Below are 20,955 nucleotides of genomic sequence, written 5' to 3' on the forward strand. Positions count from 1 at the left end.
AAGACATCAGCAGGAGCCAAGCAGTATGAGAGATGCAGCAGGAGTAAGATGTTTATAATATTGAAATTTAATTCTGATAGTTATTGATAAATGCAAAAATAATACTAAAAGAATTCTTCAATCATAAAATGGTTTAAAAACAAATAAACTTTTAAGAGTTAGTTTAAGCATCTTAGCACAGGACATAAATAATAGAAGGAACATATTCTCCTGTCAGGAAACCTTTTTCTTTAGCACAGATGAGAACTAAGGATAAGGATAATGATAAGGAGATGAGGGGCGTGGGAAATCTGTTCATTTCAATTTACGAACAAGGCAGAGGGTATTCTTCCTTGACTTATGCCATATTTAAAAGAGGTCCATTAAAGGAAAAACCCACAAAACAACTACAGGGCACTTTCATCCCATGTACCAGCCATTCTTTTCCATCGGCCTTTATTGTGTTGATCGAATCATGCTTTTCTCCAAGAATACCTTTCAATCACTGCCTACATTTTTCAGATTTTCCAGCTTAACTTCCTCTTCCGTTCTCAGTTCAGTTCTTCCACTCTGGTGCATCATTAACTACTCACTGGTGCATCAGCGTGACCTGATTGCAAGAGGCATTGGAAAGCACTGACTCTGAAGTAAGCAACACATAAGTAGCTTGCATTTTACTGCATGTTGTTTCCCATTTACTTTTGATGTCAGTCCTTCAGAAGTGTCCCCTTGCCTGTACCTCAGAAGAAGTCTAGCAACACACCACGCACTACGCAGGTCAGAATTCTCCCACGCTGGTAAGAATCAGCTGAGGTATATGGGACAGCACAGTGTCCTGTTTTTCATCTGTTTTGATAAGACTTAATTCTCCGCACAACTTTACTCAGCTTGAACAACTGTATGTAGAGCTGCATTCTTATCCCATACATAACAAACTCTCTACCACACCACTGCTCCTACCCAGTCCGTAAGACCAGTCCCACACACACCAGCTCCATTCCTCTCTCCTTCCAGCCCCAAGAACACTCCTGCTGTTCAACATTCTTCCCCTGGTGAAATGTGCAGCTCCCCATTCCTTAACGAATACATATCTTGAGACAGCTTTCTCCCCTGCTCCTGCAGATGGGCACAGCCTCCGTTGTATACATAACATCCATCATCCTATTAAATCCCTTCCGAAGGTTAGTATCTAGTCAAAGGTTTCCATCTCTGTAAGTAAAACTGCTTGGACAATGCTCTACAAAAACCGTTCTTGATGAAGTTCGCTTTCCTCAAACGATTCCAGACTGGTAACTGCCATCTCTGCCTCTGTTTTAGAAAGCAGTATTTACCTTCCAAACACTGGCGTGCTCCAGCATGCTCTCCCTCGAAGCTTATCTGCCATTTGAAGAAAACCAGACTGGAACCTTGATGAACCCTATGTAAAACTTCCTCCTCCTGTTCGCAGCAGGTCTAACACTGCTGCAAAGCTGCAGATGGCCACAGGTTACCCCATTAGTCAATTAAACTTTGTGACTGCGAAGTTACTGAACTAATATGCAGACATTAGTGGTTTACAGCTGGTATTTGTGGGCAGCATAATATTTTATGTTTCCTTTATAAAGTTTGGCAGCTGATTATGGGCTCACTAGTGGGTTTCAACTACAAAAAGCTAAACCTTAACATCTAGTCTTGGTTGGCTTTCAAACACATCAGCGTTCAGAAGAACTGTTGGAAGCAAACGCAGCTCTGAAAAGAAATCATCTGGGTCAATTGCATGAGGAAAATTATACTGTAAAGATGAATTTAATTTATATTTAACTTCAAATACTTACATGCAGATACATTCATTCTACATAAGTTCTCGCTGAGCAGAATTCCTGCATTTTGCATAGTATGTCGGGCCAAGCAGATCTTAGACCTTACACAGTGCATCTCTCTCAGCCCATGTGCACACAAGCCCAGCTACTATCCTTTGTCATTTTTTATGTTCAGATAATATTGCCCCATCGTCCAAAAGCAACTATGAAAACTACATTAAGAAATAAAGGTCTCTCCTGGTGTGTCAGCAGCAAAGTTGATACCACTCACTTAAAAAGACACTGAAACTGTCATCTACACCAGCTTTGGTGAAGCTTTTGGTATTAGGTCTCTCTTGTCAATCTATTTTTATTTTTAGCCTAAAACATGCCACTACACCCACATGACAATGCAGGTGTAGTGGCACCTTCAAGCAAACAGACATGGAAATAATTGTTTCAGTGGGAATAGAAATATGATTTGGATTAGAATGGTACAAGACATCATTAAAGAGACCTTTACTCATAAACATGTCCTGCTATGTTCTAATAACAATTTAATTCAATACATATTTTGTTAGATGTTGAAGATTAAGTCACACAGAGTACATACACACTTGTTACAAACAGTGATGCTTGGAGCAACTGGAGCAAATCCTGCTTCATTGCAAGAATTCCTCTGAATTGCTTCCTCTTTCATTCTTCCTTAAAGACAACCTAGTAAATTTAAGACAGACTTTAAAATATTTTCAAGCATCAACATTCTCTGTAGCGTTCCAGTACGTAGCTTCAAAGAGCATTAGGAGTGCATGTTTCCTCCTTACATTACTTAGATTTCAGTTGATAATTACTCTCCTTAGCCACTCAACTCTTCCAAAGCATCCAGACATCATTCTTAATCTCCCCCTTCTTTCTCAGACTGTATCATGTTTATGACTTCGGAAGTGCACCCACTTGCCACTTCGCACTACAGGCTGCTGTCTTCTAGACTCACACACCTTGCAAAATATACACACTCATCTTAGGCAGCTCTGAGCCTGTATTTCTCTAATACAGAAGATCAGAACTGGGTTTGACAACACATCACCACCACAGTAAAACACAACTCTTACAAAAGAGCCAGTAACAAAGGCAATGCTGAAGTCTTGCAACAATCTTCAAATCAATAATTCAATACTTACATATAAATAAAAAAAAATCCTTATGCAAAATTCAAATCCTTTCATATAAAATGATGCAAAAATTCCAAACAACACTACTAGATTGCAGCAAGTTCCTACTACTCAGATGTCATTTGGCTGCCTGCTGAACCCCCTATGCATTATAGTCTCCAAGATAATTCAAAGCTTGGGCCCTCATCAGAGTTGTGAGTTTTGAACGTACCCAGGTGAATCCCTAACTTAATTCCTTAATGCTTCCAAGACTATAGTTTGTTGGGGTTGGTTTTAAATCAGCTGCCCATTTTGCAGCCAGCTCTGCTTGCCTCGTTATGCTTTTCCAGGCACATCGAAGCCAAAGCCAGCAGCACAAGGACCAGTTCACTCCCAGTACAGCTCACTAACGGTTTTGTTCGGGTTTTGAGCGGGTGAGGTATGGGCACTGTATGAGTTCACAGGTATACAAAAAGACTCTCGGCCTGATGGTCTTACTGCAGGTGGTGTGTTTGCCTTAAGACAAGCTTCTACTTAATGCATTTTTTTAAGTTACGCTGTTTTCTGATCTGGAAAACCACCAGACTCCAGGCCTAACCCTGTAAAGCTTTTGGTCAGAAAATAAGTCACTTCAAGTTGGTTCTCCTTCTAGAAGAAACAATTATTTCGTTTGGTTAAAGCTAGTTACTGTCAGTAAGAGTTCCAGAGCAACAACATTTCCCCCCTTTCAGAGAACCCTCAGGTGCCAACCTGGCACACACAGTGGCATTCCTAACCACAAAACTGAAGATCGCCTCTGATGTCCAAAACTTTTATAGCAGTAGCCAATTTTGCAGGTCAATGACAAACACAGGTCCTAGACGGGCAGTATTTGGGAAAATATTTATTGATCCATTCGTCTTTAGTGCAGGAAGACATGAACACAAAATGAAAAGATGTACAAAGTGAAAATAAACTGCAATCTACGTAGAAGGAAATCTAGAGCACCAGTTGCAACTTCATTCAAGTCATCAGATGTTTGTTCATTTATATTAATAGAGAATTCAATAAGAGCAGTAGAGAAACTGCATACTGTATTTAGGAAAAATTAACTGCCATGCACTTCAAAAGACAGCTGTTACCCACGTTAGACAGCACTAGGATTTGTTCCTGTCCAACTGCTTTGTAAGGTAAGTATGTATTTCTAGTCATAGAACCTCAAACAAAATTTAGTTTCTGTTCCTGCTAAGTCTTCAAAGTGGCCACCACATACCAGCTCAAAACTGTACACATTTGTGTCACATGTGGGACAAACAAATCAGCATAAAACCCAATACTCTGAAAAGAATCTTAATTAAACCAATACCCCATGTAATCTACAGGGAAGGTGCGTTTCTCTTAACCTCATTTTTTGGTATTCTCCAACAAGGGATGCATAACATTTTTATGTCACACAGAACAATGCAATTACGAACTAACAAAAATACTCTTGTCCCCCAAGAACCAAACAGGTCAGGATCCAATACACCATTTAGAATTTACATCAAAAGCTAGGACTCAATTCATGAAATGTCCAGAAGTCCATGAAGAACAGAAGAAAAATAATTTCCCCACAAATTTAAGAGCAACTGTTTTGAGGATATAGCACACATTCTTTGTTAAGATTAATTTGTAATACATTCCAAAGGATTTATTTTATATGTTAAATCAACTTGGCAGTACATTCAAAATGTGGAGCTAAAATTCAAGTGATAACAATTGAATATTGATTCCTGAAACTAAAGAGTTACTGATATTTTTCATTAGCCCAATTCCTCCCAATAACTCAAGCAGCACACATTCTTGGGAAACAAAGCTTTTATTGTTTTGCCATTACACTGTTTGTGCATTTTCGCATTCAAACTGGCAACGGTCATCAAGAAAAACTTCTAGCAATATATTAGCTATAAAAGCAAGATAGGATGGTTTAGTGACAGACGGAGGTGCTCAATGCCTTCTTTGCATGAAGCCTTCAGTGACACAATACCCCAAATCTTTGTGTCTACAGACAAGGTTCAAGAAGGAGAGAAACAGCCAGCGGTGGCAGAAGATCAAGTCATCTCTTAAGAAATACTGACCCGTTCATGCCTGAGCGAACGGGCAGGATGGATCCGTTGGTGCAGAGACCTGGCTGATAAGGTGCACCCTGCTGTGACATCTCTGATACAGGTAACTATTATATTTGTCTTTAAAAACATCGAAAAGAATGATATGGCAAAGTGCAGGCTGGCCAGCCTCATTCTGGTCCCTGGAAAAGTCAGTGCAAACACTACTGGAAGCGATTTCTGGGCACACTGAAGAGGAGATGACTGAAAATAGCCAACAGATTGACCAGCGATCAACCACATTTGACCAGCTTGACTGCCTTCTATGCTGAAACATTGTGGATTAAGGGAGAACAATGTCTTTCTCTACACAAGGAACACTGTCCAGTTTTGGGCCCCTCCATCCAAGAAAGATGCCAATAAACTTGAGCAAGTCCAGTAAAATACTACTGAAATGATCAAGGGACTTGACCACATCAGCTGAGCCTGAGGAAGCTTGGCTTGTTTCATCTGCAAAAGGGCAGGCTTTGGGTGATGGATGAGCAGTCTTCCAATACGTACCGAGGGGCTACTCTGACCATGGAGCAAGGCTCTTCACTGAGGTATGCAGCAGAAGAGATAAAATGACCACAAAATGAAACAGGGGAGATTGTGGCTGTTTATAAAAAACCCCAACAAACCTGTTATTACCAGCAGAATCAAGCTGTGGAACAGGTTGCATAAAGATGTAGTCGTTTTCAAGACCCAGCTGGACAAATCCCTATGTAACCTGGTCTGAATTCCACGTTGGCCCTGCTTTGAGCCAAGGGTAGACTACAAGACCTCCTGAAGTCCCTTCCAACCTTAAAGATTTTAGGATTCTACATTTTATACAAAGAAAAAGGTAGAACATTTGTCGGTTTCTGTTCTGGGGGGAGGCGAGGGGTTCATATGAAGCTTTAAAATCTGAAGCACAAAGAAAACTACAGCAAATATTTTAAAACACAGTTGCTACAGAAACATGATTTAGTATGAAGAAACCAGGATGTGCATATTATAAAAAGTACAGTACTGTGTCATATTAGCCCAAGCATCGTTTTATTCATATAAAAAAACCCAGCCAGGGTTAACAGCCGCATATACAAAAACTTCATTTTTTTGCTTCTTTTCAATTCTGCATTTTATTTAACCATTCCTACTTAATTCCTCTAACTGTACCAAATCTTTCATAACCAGCATGCACCAGCTGGCCGTATGGATATTTGTAGCTCCATCAGTTCAGTGATATGCCAAAGACCAAGCAGTCACACAGGTAAAAATCAGACAATGTCAAACATGCTTTGGGCCATATTTTTATTCAACTATCAAATGGACAATCTCATCAGGATATGAACAGATATGTGCCTGCACTTCAATCTTTATCGCTTTTGGACTTTAAAGGTTACCCAAATGAATTTACATTCATTATTTCAATTAGTAATACCTTGTAAATCAGAGTAAAACACAACCTGTGGACTTCACAAAAATCTTCCAAGAACAATGACCATTCTTAAGAGTTAACATCATTAGTACAATTTATGGCAAACACACTTTCCCAAAATTTTAGTAATTTCTCCAGTGTGCTTAACACTAGTGTCAACAAAGGACTTCTAGAATGCAATAAATGAATTGGGAAACAAGGACTGACAAAATTTACTATTTTTCTTTTTGTTTTTTACCCTGACTCTTCTACACACTTGCCTTTTTTTATTGGTTTTTATTTTTTAATTCTATACACTATCAATCACAAGAGGCTCGGGGGGGGGGGGGGGGCGGGGCGTGGAAGAACTGCATATAAACCTCAGCAAAATTCATATTACTTTATTCCACAGAGACGATACCTGATGTTTGCATTTAAGTCTGCATTTCACTTAACTATGTGGTATATGACTGAATATAATGCAGTGAAAAAACTGCTACTTGTTAAGTGCTCTTTATTAACACAGACAATTTGATGCTTCAGACTTGAAATATTTCCTACCTGCCTCTGACTGCTGTCATTCTTGATGACTTAGGGAAAAGTTCTAGCAACAAATTGTTTTAGTGAAGCCCTACATGAAAATCAAGCCTTGATTTCATCTCCTTGCTCACCTTCAGACATGCACAGACTAGAAATTCTTCCCAGATCTTTTCCTGGAAATGTAATGGAGGTCCTTATGTTTTTTCTTCTGGGTTTCTTTTTGTTGTTGTTCAAGTTTTTTGTTAGTTTTTTTTTTTTTTTAATTTAAAAAGCATTCGCTTTCACCAACTCCATCCCTTCCAGAAGTACCACACTGAGCGTGTATTGTAGCTACTAAGGAGCAGATTAAGCCAAGAAGTGCAGTAAAAGATGCAGAATAGATTTAAAAGCAATATGAAATCTTGAAGAAATTTGTGTATTTGACTTGACCAGTTAGTATCCACATGTTACAACCACAAGCAGTTTTCTATACTCTCAAGTAGATTCCTGCCTTCCCTGTTCCGCCACCCCCAACCCCTCCACCTCCAACTTTTGGTTTTCAACAGGTCACTTGCTGGAATTGATCTCACAATATTTGTAAAATGAACACAAAACATAAGTTTTTCTAAACATGACTTGGGACACATATTTGGTGTTTCAAGTTACTGACACTACTTATGCTTATAAAACCACTTTGCACTAAGCTTACTGCATACTTAAGAACTGTCAAAGAACAACCCTGGAAAGTTAACATCAACTGAGAATAATTCATTTTCAACTTCTAAAAAAACAAAATCATAAGCAATTAGCTAAGAACCCCCTAGGACAAAAAAAAAAAAAACTGGAAAACCACCCACCCCACCCAAAAAAAAAAATCCATAAAACATTTTTGATTGCTCCTTATCTTTTGCTGCTTTTTCATGTGTTATCTATTAAAACACAACTCCAAAGGAGCATTGGGCTGTTTCTTATTCTTTCACATTCTTATCTGAGAAACTTATATCCAGATGTGTCTTTTTGTCTCACTGTAAAGAGCCAGCCTTTGCCTTCGGGCTTTATTTCTCAATATCTATTTCCACTTCTGGAAAATTACTTTTTTTTGCTCAAGAAGTTTTCTTCCATGATTTGTGTCACCACTTTATTCTTGTCTCCAGCTTACCTCCCTACTGTATCTATTTAGGCATTTTGGAAATACAGAATTGCTTCCCTGTACTATTTCCTTACAATGAGTTCTCTTTTGCACTCCCCAGCTATATTTCTAATACACCATCCCTAACCAGCTCTACCACTTCAAGAGGATGAGGCTGCCAGCCTCTTCTCATCATGCTACAACTGCTTCAGAGAAGCTTGTGACCCAGAACTTCCCACCTCACTAGGTAATGCTGCAACTACTGCCACCCTCACCAAGAAAAAAACGTGTTTGGGTTTTTTTTGTTTTTTCTTTTTAAATGCTAATTTTGGAAAAATCTGGATGAAACAACTACTTAATATAATGCCTCCCTAGTCTGCCCAAAACTACCACACAGACAAAAAATACATTTGGGGAAAATGTGTAAGTTAAGGTCCCACTAAAGTCCAGGCAAAACGTGCTTTACAACTAACAGGAAGGTACAAGACATTTAAACTGCTTTTGGGCTACAGCTTTTTCTTGCTAAAATTCCTCAGTCATATATAAAGAATACAAGTGTTTTAATTAAACATTAGTGTTTCCATAAGTGTGGATGACCAGTACATATATGTGCAATGATTCATTTTAATGGGCTTGATATCATGTCATCATATTTGTTATATGAGCTTTATATGCTACATAAATACTAAAACAGAGAGAACGGACAATCAAGTCTTTGGTAGATGAGGATTCTGTGCTGTTTGCTATTTTCTTATTGTAAAGGGGGGAAAACAATCATTAATGCAAAACTAAATTATATTCTTACATACAGCTCTGAGTAACAATTAAAAATTTCTTTGGTCATCCATCTCTTACAAGAGAGTATGTCCCAAGGAACATAACTACAAAATTCTAAGGAAATGTCTTCCACTTCAGGATGAGCTTTTTGGAATCTCTAAAGAAAACCTGAAGTCAGGCATTTAAGTCTTTTCTACTTTGGTGCACATTGACTTGGAAAAGCTTTTTCCACAAACAAGTTTTTGTATTAAGTCAGTATTATGCAATATATGAGACTATCTACTGCTAACTCTAATAACCATTTTTGCCAGACAGACAACCGAGTGCTTCCTCAATTTTAAAACTACTGAAATATGTAAGTGCTCATTATTCACCAGCACATACCCAGAGAAAACGTCAGTGAAAACAATACAGCAGGACAGTTTGGCTTAACTGACTTAGTTTTGACTATAACCTGAGAAAGTGCAAAAGGCTCAACTCGTCGTCTGCATCTTTTAAAACCTGTAAAGGTCATTTATTAGAGTCCCAGAACAACATACACCAGTAATACCTTACAAGCTACTAATTCATTTATTTTGTACAAGTTAACTAACACATTCCTTTCTTGCCGCAGGAATAAAGGAAAAAGACCAACTGAAAAAACAGGGATTAAGAAACAGTCCTCCGAACTATTAGTATGCACAACAATGCACCTGTGCCTCTGCTTTCGGCATGTTATTTCCATAACAGTTAAATGCTTATCTTTCAAAACATTTCATGAGAATGTTCATTCACATACGCTTCCCCTCCACGCCACCCCCACCCCCCACCCCCCGTCAAGCAGCCAACCTTGACGGAATCTAGCTCTTGGAAAAAAAGTGTTTGGAGCCAGACATTAAAAAGTGTGGTTTATAGTGCTGTGATTTTGGAGATCAGGACCTCAGATTCACCAATATGAAATGTATCACCATTTCTTTTATCATGCCTAGGAGCACCCTTAGATCAAGATTTCTTTATATTAAACATTGCACAAAAAGATCCCAACAAGCTTTCAGCAAACACAAGAGAAAAGGGCTGAAGACAAGCAGATGAAACAGCACTGATGGGTACAGCAGGCACTGCTCTCAGCTCTGATGTACCCTGACTTGCATTACATGTTTTTAACTGATACAATGAAGATGAGAGTAAATTTAAAATTTTGCAAAGCAACCTTTCTTTTTATTTTTAAATGAGGACAGCTCCTCCAAAGCAAGGGCATTAAAATGGAAGGAAAAAAAAAAAAAAATAATCAGAAACGCAGTTCATCACCATCCCCCACCACCTTCTACAAGGACGTTCACAGGCTGTTAAAATCGGTTACTGATCTCCAAATCATTAACTCCAGAGTAGTTTATCCCTCCACTTACATCGAGTCCTGGTTGAAAAAGAACCACTGAACTTCTGTCTACGTGGACAAAAACAACTGCGAAGGTACACAGAGAAAACATGCTGAAAAATTACAGGCAACTGATTTGTCTTGTTCTTTTGGGTGATTGCCTGAATGTACAGTCACAGCATAATGTCACTACAGTATCCCCGCACAACAGAAGGAGGGTTAAAGTCTCTCCAATAAAACTCCTAAATATAGCATCGCTGCTAAAAGCCTTGCTGCTCAAACTGGAACGAGCACAGGTCCACCTAGCAGCTAGTGAGGCATCAACAGTAAGAACGTTGTCTCCCAAAATTCTCAGTGTTGCTTGGACTCAAAACGCATTTCATAGGCATTTGAGGGTCTTCATTAGTAACCTGATGTAATTCCAAAAGGTGGTTTCCTCACCACAGCTGAAAGCAGGAATGTGGTTACATGGACCCACCTGCAGGAAGAACAGAGGCCTCTCCTTAGGCCATCCCTTTGACATAAGAAGTTACGAATAATTTTTGCAACAGTACACAAATTCTGAAACCAATTTAGAAAGACATTACAGATAGGTTTTGCAGGTTGCTTGATGGGAAGTCAAGACAAGACCAGCTTTACAACACTGAGTTTCCTTCCTCATTTCAGCCAAACTGATGTTTATTGAAAATGCTCCCTTCATCAGTGGAAGAATATCGCCGTCAGTTAAAATGATTTCCACCTGAGAACAAAATTAAATTAAGGTCTCAGAAAAAGCAGCAACTCACATATAGAAAGGTAAAAATCTAATTAAAAGCTCCAGAAATCTATCAATCATAAGATTAAAAACATATATTGCAGCCATCAAACAGATGGTGTAAAACCGAAATACAAGACAAATTTATTCTGAGAGACAACTGACAGACCAGATTCAGTTGGGGTGAAAAAACAAAAAAAAAAAAAGAAAAGAAAAGAAAAGGAAAAAGCTGAAAATAACTGGCAGAGAGGTAAAAATCAGTCTCTTGAAGTCTCTTTTCTACAGAGAAGGCACTCAAGCCATGCTAAATTTACTCCGAGTACAAGACCACAAACCTGTTCCCCTCACATAAATAGGTAGGTAGATCTTTTATGCATTTAGTACCGTTAGAAAAGACCGTCAGGTGCTTTCAAGGCCATTTCTCGATGGGGAAGAATAAGTTCTTGCTGTTCATGAGAGCCATACACGGTCTTAAATGATATGTCTGACTGGACAGCATTGAAAACAGATTTGAAAAGAAGCAGAGCATTATGGATCTCTGAGGAAAGACTTCAAAAATACTGACAACAGAAGAGCTTGGGCCATGTTGCAGCCCAAATATTACTAGAACCCAGCCCTTTCTTACACTGAAAATTACTTAAAAACAAACAAAAAAGTCAAATTGATATAGCCTCACTCTAGCAAACAAAACCCATTAATGAACTTACAAGGGATGGAAGTGACAACAGCAACCCCAAGCCAAAATCCATACAACAGCAATGCACTTGAATCAACAAAAAATAAGAGAAACTCCCTGTCACCCAAGAAGCAAAAAAAAGCCAAGGACAGGGCGCACACTCCACCAGCCTATCTCAAAGACTTCACAAGATGGGGCACAAAATTTACCTCTATCATGATAATGTTCTCTGAACACCACTGCTCATCTACAGATATATACATCTATATATTCTGTAATAGAAGCATATGGATAGACAATCACCTGAAGAAACCATTGCCACACATTACTCCTCACCATTCTCCATGATGTCGTCAACATCATTTTTCTTCAAAAAGCTTTGCCATTTGAAGTTCGCTTTAGTTTTCTCCCCCAAATTATCTTGATTCCTTCCTCACCTGAAGTTAGAAACTTGCTTTGTCTCAACTTGAAGAGGACAAATGGCACTGCTTTGTCTTGCAGGAGCAAAAAATAAACCAAACAGGAAAAGAAACGTTAGGGAACTGTGGGACTGTAAGACAATGGGTGTGAATGTTGAGTCCTACCACTGCCTTCATCAAAACTCCACCAGAAAGCTAAATGTTCGTATGTTAAAACTAACATATGATCTGCTAGCCCTGGAGAAGCATACTTGCTCAGAGTCACACTTTTTCTCCAGCTACAGAAGATCAGCCACTGTTGAAGGGTGTTTCAATACCAAGCCATGGAAATTCTTTACCTGATCCAGTGTCTATCCGTAGTCATAGAGAGCAAACAGGTGAAAGAACCAAGAGGTACTATGTTACTCATGAAAAACATCCATAACGTCTTCCTGAGGTTAACACAACATTTGAGATAATTCTGTGGCTATAGTATTACAAGACAGTGAGGCTTACATCAAGAGCAAAGTCGAGCAGCAGACCAGCACTTCATATAAAGCACCCAAGTGTTCCAGGTTAACTTGGAAAGAAAAAAAATCAGCCCTTCAGCCACGTTTGCTACAGCACAGCACCTCAGGGTGCTCACCTCACAAGACAAGAGGCTCCAAAACTTGCAAATTCATAATCATTCCAAATTGGAAATAGGTAGTTATGTTACCTCAGTAGCAAGATAACTTATGTTTTGTAGGTTCAAATTTAGAGAAAGAGAGGCAAGTAAGGCAAAAAGAAAAATACTAAGGAAATCAGGAATTACGGGGGGGGGGGGGGGGGGGGTGTTGGGGGGAGGTGATTTACTTCTTAACTTAATCTGTAGATTATTTTTTTTTAAATGTATCTATTTATTTCAATTGCTTGAAAAATTACTTGAGTGGCCAACTACAGCCCTCAGCCAAAGGTGAAAGAAAGCTCAACTCAAGTTCAAACTTCGGAAGATTTATCTGAACGTTACACCATCTTTAGCAGGTGTACTATGTGGGAAACAAAGAGCAACACAGTTATGACTAGGAAAGGATCCTGACATATTTCAACCTGAACTCAAAGAAAAAACATTTTCCATTAATTTGTAGTGAATCAAGTGTAAACCAACATAACTACAATATTAATCCATGGCTTCTATTCTCCATCTTTGTCCAGGAATAATTAAATCTTCTAATCAAGGAAAAATTGATTCCACTAGACCATCATCAGACAAAACGTTATTCATTTTAAAAGATCAGCTGCAGCAACAGGCAGCACATGGAAAGGAGCACCGTGGGCACCAAAAGAACTATAGCAAGAGTTCTAGAAGTGTTAATCTTCAAGTCATTTGAGCTATTAGTTCCTGGGAGGGACACATCCTCATTTAAGGCTTGTGAGCAGCCTCTCCAGTAAACAGGCTCAATTCTTAACAGGCAATGGCTGAAACTTACTCCTTGAATACCCTTATCAGAGCCAAGTTCTTTTCCCCACCATCCTTATAACTCCCCAAGCATCTTGGGAGATTTCGGGGGGAAAACCATTTTCTTTCTGCTCTGTGGAAACCGAGGAGTAACTTAGATACTAATGAAATGCACAAAACAAATCGTATCAGATGTTAACGTCCATGCAGGACAGGTTATTTTTGTTTCCAACATAACTGTGAATGGTTGAACTAAAAAACAAACAAAGAAATGCTTGGCAGTGACATCCCAAAACATTACCCATACTACTCTACTACAAAGGTCAAACAACTTCAGAACAATCAACATAGACAGTGTACAAGAAGAAATTTTATACAGATTACTGTACAAATAAAAAAGTATCAGGATTTACTTATTTTTGGCCTTGCAATCCACCTATACAGGTACGCTATACCAACTTTGATACACACTTCCCCAAACTCATGCCCACACAAATTCTGAGGGACAAAAGCAACACTTGTAATCTATATTTTAGGACTTCCCAAAAGACAACGGCTGTTCTTTAGAGGGCTAACTTTCTTTTCACTTAATTCTTTTGCATGAATCAATACTCAGCTGCCAAAGTAAGAATATGAAAGTAAATAGTCTCAGAGCAACTAATTAAAAAATTCTGCAATAAGTAGCCTGGTCTCTTTGATCTCAGACTTCGATACAAATTTGTGCAAACAAATACAGACAACAGGACAACGGCCACTATTTATTTCTGTAGCTTCCAAATTACAGCAGCTAATTTCATCCTCCGTCCTGTTTCCATCACTTCAAAACAAGATAACAAATTTAATAGTGCAAGACTGACCTTATACAAGTGCATGTCAAGCACAAGTACTCAGCTTTAAATTAGTAAAGGGACATATCCATATTAAATTAAGCAGCTCAGTCAAGTTTTCCTAGTATCAGTAGCTCTAAGAGCAAGCTCTTCAAAGCCAAAGCCATGTATGTCTACTTTCTGACACATGACCTAGGGAAAGGGGGGAAGGGAATAAATTAAAAATCTCCATGCAAGGTTTTGGAGACTATTACTACACAAACAAATGAGTGGTAATCCCTAGTGGGAAGAACTCTAGAAAAACAGAATGTCAATGTAAGAGTCAGTATAATTATATTTGCATGTGTTTAACATTGCGTTCTGCCGTAATATGGAAGCATTCAAGACAGGAGCTTAGATTTAATTTGGAGACAAAATTGAGGAAGTTGAAGACTTATTACAAGCCAGTGCAACTTCAGCAGCTACATGCACCTAGGCCAAAAACACCATAATAATATATTTGTATAACAGAAACCCCAGACCACATGAAAACTCCAGAGTAAGCAGATGACTAAGCTTCTAAATTGCACCTAAATGTGGACACACTCAATTTAGCTACTCAGACAAAGCACGGAACGGATTAGTCTTGCATACGTTATCGATTTAGCAAGGTAAAGAACTCTTCAAAGTTAAAGACAAAACAAAACAACAAATAACACTGGAGAGCTATCATAATTGACAAGATTCAAAGCCAACAAGTATAAGGTCATCAAGAACTCCAACATAGCTAAATTCTCCAAAGAAACATTTATACATATACACAGACAGGGAGATAGCTAGACACGAATGGAAGAACACCACAAAGGCTCATATATTAAAACAGAAAGCAGGTACTGACCCAGAAGACTTCTGAGCAGTTTCTCCGTAACACTTATTGCTTTCAGAGCCAAAGAACACAATGGCCAAGCAGGTGGCTTTGATCTGCTCACTGCATTTACACACCATCTCAAACTAAATTTGACTATCAGCTTTAGTAAGTGTTACAAAAATCCATGTGTGTAATATTTTACATTTATAGAAAACATTTCCACTGAAGACAATTACATAAATAATCACATATAAGAACTGAGGCACTGCTAAGCAAAGTCTGATTAAAGGAGCTTGATGAAGCAATCCTAAGGAACTTTTCAGAAAGGTTAAAGATTCAAGATTTTTATGGATGTATTTACATATTCTGAATTTCTCAACCCGTAACTTCTGCTTCCTTTATCAGCACAAAACATCTTATCAGTTGCATAGCTTACAAAAAGAAATCACTGTGCCCACCCTCAAAAGTTAACTATTCCATTATTATTTTTCTCCATAAAAGGACTATAAACTTTTTCTGGTAGGATGTTAAGCTACTTAGCAATCACGGAATGGATCAGTAAATACTAATGACAATCCACAAGGTCAGCTATATCATTCTGCTCACACACAAGGTCCTCTGTGGAACATCCATCTTGCAGTTTGAGGAAAAGTCTCAGACCTCCTTTCGTATGACATGATGGCTATTCTGAGGGTTCCTTCTCTAGAACTAAGGCAAATAGAAGTCGCTCCTGGAAGCGACAAATATTTGTTTCACCCCTTATTTTCTCCAGACTGCATAATTTCTTTGTGTAGTAGTATACAGCATTCACCTCTTTTTAGATCTTCACAAAACCTAACCGAGCAAAAGCTTCCATCTATACCACACAATTAGAAGACTATCATAGAATGTAATAACAAGGTAGACTGCAACACAAACCTAATACTACTTGCTATATTTGTAAAGCTACTATTACAGATGAATGTGTAAAAAAAAGTTTAGGATAGATTTACAATTCTGTTTCTGTGACCACTGGTTAACCTGTGGATTCCCCTCAAAACAGAAATCACAGGTACAACTCTTTACAAAAAACTACACCTTCAAAGCACTAAAAAAAAAAAAAAAAAAAAAAAAAAAAATGCAGCAAGAAAGTAAAGAAAGCAAGCATCACATTTCTCATGAAGGACCAGTAATCAAAGCTCTGGTGATGCCCATTTCTTCAGGTGTCAGGAGATGATCAGTAGTTCATTTATTAAAACTGCTCAATACTCCCTTCCCAAAGAGCTTTCCCATTTTTTTTTTCCTTAGTGTTACACTTCCAGTTTTCCTGGGGTTTCATATTAACATGAATTTAAATAATATTTAACTTGGCTCCACTAGCCCAAACAATCTCTAACATTTATACAAACATAACTCAAAAACCTTAATGGCAAAATATTTTAAGTGGTGCCATTAGATCTCTTATTAATTAAAGCAAAAAGTTTCCAACTTGAACAGGTATGCAGAATTTTTAGCTCAAGAGAATGCATAAAGAAGCGAAGACCTTTTCATAGCACAAGACTCTAAAAAGTCACTTGGTGTGTGGCCATCAAGAAACCTGTTAAAATTATATCTCCCAAATATAAATATTTATCCAAGATTAAACACATCTTTGTCATTTCAGATACAATCTATTTGGTTTTATTTACACGTTAAACTAGTTAAAGACTACGCATCAACCCAGTGTTGGGTCATAGTCACAGGTTGCCATGGACCACAGACAAAAATTAGGTACTCTGATATATCCAGTGCTGACTGATGTTTCACTTACGAGCAGAATTTAGACTCTGAGGAATACGAAGTCTTTTTCTCTCTGCTGCTCACATTAGAAAATTCCAGTTAGTGCAATTAGAAATGTAGATTTGAAAGAACTGATACAAGCTTTAAAACACACTTGTAATAAGGACAATAGCGAACACTATAAACACAGTGACAGGCTCACGTGGACTAACAGAATGAAAAGTGAAGACAGTATTTAAAAATATGGAATGATGTGTTACTATGTGATCCTTTGTATACTACTTCCAGAATGTTTCAGCCACCGAGTACTCCAATACAAGGATTTAAACACCAAACCAAACAAACAAACCATCCAACAGGGCTACATTTCATATGTATCAGTAGTGTATCTCTGAGGTTAAGTATTCACACCGAATATTGTGAAATAGCTACTATTGTTCTTCACACAGCCATTAATCTCAAATTTAAATCTGTAAATAACAGCAAAAATTATCAGGACCCAGAGCACACTGATTACACTCTCCCTCATTCTGTTTATCACTTAACATACCAATGCCAAGCAACTTACTCTTTTGGTTTAACTGCTTACGGAAAGCAAGGGAAGTTAACATCTCTATTAAGTAAACTCTCACAAATGAAACCCAGTAACAAAACTAATTCAGGCCCCCTAAAGCTTAGGCAGTAATAAATTACCATTTTTAAGTTCTTCTCAGGTGGCCAACTAACCTTACATTTGCGAATCGTTTTAGCCTGAAATTTGTAAGTTTAGTTCTAGCCTTTGACTCTTAAAACCATGCAAACACACCCCACCAAGGAGGCATACAAAACACTGCATTACCACACGTACTTACTCTGGCTGGCTAGGAATACTACTTCGGTAGCGGTTTGTTGTGGTACTTGTTGTTTTGGGGTTGGGTTGTTGGGGGGTTTTTATGTCTCTAAATTGCCAGGTTGCTACCCATCAATTTTAGAGATACACAGTTTCACGCAGAACTTAACCTTCCCATAACGCTCACATATGAGAAGTGTTGCTCACACAGCTAGGGTTACAAGGAAGGCTGATATGGCCACAAAACATTAAAGACATTAGAACAAGGAAGCAAGAAATCTGCACAGAGCTATCATTTAAGAGCTCTCAGCACTATAAAACACATTTAGAAACATTCAAGGATGCTATAAAATTTCATTTGGGGACAGAACTCAGATTTTAAGAGTGCTCTATGCACAAAAACTTTGTTAGCTTAGTAACTCCATCTAGCCTGATTTACTAGAAGAAAAACTGCTTAAGAGTTTGCAGTTTCCCCAAGTCTATGACCCAGAAGGAAATAAAATAGGAAGTCTGGCCATACAAGCTATGGCATTTGCTTACAAGTTCAAAACCGTTTTCAGTTATCAGCCAGTCCACATCAGGCACAACTGACTGCACTGCCCTGGGGTCATCTGCAGAGCTGTGCTGAAGCTCTGCTTAACATTCCGGTCTGGACATCTTCATATCTAGCACCGGGCATTCCCTGAAGTGTGCCACATGCCATGTATTAAGCAATGTCGGAGATGCCGTCCGCTGCACCACAGGAGGGCCAGAACTGTATCAGAGGCCTGAAGTTTGCCTTCGTGAGTGAAAAGTAAAGTAAAACCTCATGAGAACTTATGATACAGAAGATTTACTCTGAACAAACGCATTACATTCTCCCGTGCTGACGTTGGAAACACTCTGCAACATTGCACTACTATCATAAACCATGAAGTAAATGAAAAATTGAACAGCCAGCTTCCCTGCAGCAGTTGAAGACAGAAATTAGAGGATGCTTTAATGTGACTTCTTAGCCATTTCAATTAGTTTACGGCAGTAGTTGATTTTTCCACGGTGTTGAAGTCACCGTGTTGAGAAAGTAAGGAGAAACTGCTACCAGCCACCAGGTGAAAACATCCAGGTTTCTAATTGCATATTAAACTGGCATTTGCATTGACAACGATTATTGCTGGGAGCACTCCGGGTAGAGCCGTAAACTCCATTACAAACAAGTCACTACAAAACCCGATCAGACAGTAACTGAAACTGAAAAAACCATGAACCTGACTATTTTTTTAAAAGCAGTAACAGCAGCAGGGCAGCTGTAACTGCTGAAAAGCTCCTCCCCTTCCCTCCTGAAAACATTAATCCGTGTCTGATCACTGAAAGTGCTGCTGTATGTGCCCTGCACTCATAGGCAGGTGTTGCCAAACTCATCCCAGGTGCTTCTACAAGTACTTGAGGAGCTCTTAAGGGTTTGTACTTACAGTCTCTCTGCGTTCCTGGGAATATCCCTCGGTACAGTTTTGAGTCCTAGTCCGTGACAATCCACGTTGGAAGCGATACATGTACATTTATGCGGGCATCCTCCCACAGGCATCCAGCTCCCAAAGCTCAAGATCGTTCCAAGGCACAAAAACGCACTTCTTCCACCAGGCGACATGGTTTCTTGATGGCTTCAGCGGGTATAAAAGTGTGTGCAAGCGGCCGGCCCTTAAAGATGAAACGCCTCTAAGAAGAAAAGGAAAAGAAAACAAGAGGCTTTTAGCACAGCCCAAGGGAGCCCACCGCTGCCATCCTCGCCGGAGCTCCAGCAAACCTTCAAAGCGCCTGAAAGGGTCACGTTAGGTGGGAGAAGGTGGGGAATTGCCTCTCGGGCTCGGCTTTCTCTCTCTTATCTGCAAACGGTACCAGAAGGCAGAGAGTTCAACAGAGCTTGAGCCAGACGCGTCCTCAGATGAAAGCGAAGCCGCGAGCGGAGGCGAACGCACACAAAACATCCATCAGCGGCGGCGACAGCCTCCCAGGCAGCCTCCCCCGCTCCGCATGGCCCCACCTGGGCCGGGCAGGTAACCCGCCGGGGGCTGGCGGCCGCGGTCTCCCCGGGCGCTCCCTGCCGCCGCTCGGCTGCTGCCGCCGCGGGCCCGCGCCCCCGCGCTGGCGGCCGGCGGAGCCGGGACCGGGAGGCGGCGAGCGGAGGCGGCGGAGGCGGCGGCGCTCCCAGCCGCTGCTGCGCTGCCCGCCCGCTCCCCATTCACTGGGCATGGCAGCCGGGCGAGCGCCCGCGGCGCGGTGCCACCCCTCCCCCCTCCCAAAATATCACCCGCAGCGCCCATTGGCTGCGGGCGCCCTGACGTCACCAAACTGCTGAACTTTTGGAGCGGAGGGAGGGTGAAAGTTCGGGGCCGCGCCGGCCCCGCCGAGCGCAGCGAGGCAGCGGGCTGGGGCAGCGGGGCCGGGGCGCAGCGCAGCGAGGGACCGGGGCGAGGCAGCCGGGCCGGGGCGCGGCCCAGCGAGGCAGTGGGGCCGGGGTGCCGCGCGGTAACGCAGCGCGGCCGCGGGGGCCGGGCGGAGCGGCACCCAGCGGCCCCCCGTGCCCCGGTTGCGCCCCGCAGCCCCCACCCCGCCTGGCGCCGCGGCTCCATTGTCGGGGCGAGCCCGCCCCCTTCCCCGGTTCGGGTTTCGGCCAGGAATGTGCGGGCCGCGGCGCGGGGACCGGCGCTCGCACGTTCCCCCGCGGAGGGGACTCGGCTCCTTTTGTTCCCCGCGTTCCCACTCCCCGAGTACCCCCTGGCGGCGGCAGGAGGACGCTCAGCGCCCGCCGGGGACGCGCCGCGGGCAGCCCGGTCCGCACCGGCCCCGCTCGCCCCCCGCACCGGCCTGGCCCCTCGCTGCGGCCGCTGCTGCGCTCCCAGCCCGGGAACTCGGCCCCTGCTTGAACTCCGGCAAAAATTTTAGGGACTAAGTAAAGGGGGCTGCCTTCCCGTGGCTGTTCCAGCCTGACTCGGTTCAGTTTGAGGCGCAGAACGTTGTACCTAAAGCCTACTAAAGACAGCACGCAAAAATGCAGCACAGCCTGAAAACTTGCTGGTGTTGAGTTCTGGGAAACACACGGGTAAGGTACGTGGTAGCCCAGGAGCAGGCAGGTTCTCCCTGCAGTAGCACACACAGGGATAGAGAGGGCCTGACCCAAAACAAAACCGGTGTATGCATGTCATGAGAACCTGTTTCAAAATACCTAGTCCCTTATTTTGCAGACTTAAAAACAGATGGAAAGGC

At 41.0% G+C, this 20,955-nt stretch overlaps 1 protein-coding gene across 1 annotated transcript in view; it reads right to left on the reverse strand.

Annotated features, from left to right (window-relative positions):
• Positions 1-19,943, reverse strand: part of SLIT3 (slit guidance ligand 3) — a 531,438-nt gene extending 511,495 nt beyond the window's left edge. Inside the window, exons 1-2 of the mRNA XM_037398361.1 lie at positions 19,496-19,943; positions 19,164-19,407 (exon numbers count right to left, since the gene is read on the reverse strand). Coding sequence (XP_037254258.1) covers positions 19,164-19,339 — 176 coding nt within the window. The 5' untranslated portion in view covers positions 19,340-19,407; positions 19,496-19,943. The remainder of the gene's footprint in view (positions 1-19,163; positions 19,408-19,495) is intronic.
• Positions 19,944-20,955: the final 1,012 nt, after the last annotated feature.

The sequence above is a fragment of the Falco rusticolus genome, chromosome 8, assembly GCF_015220075.1.
Source record: "Falco rusticolus isolate bFalRus1 chromosome 8, bFalRus1.pri, whole genome shotgun sequence".
Classification (NCBI taxonomy): Eukaryota; Metazoa; Chordata; class Aves; order Falconiformes; family Falconidae; genus Falco; species Falco rusticolus.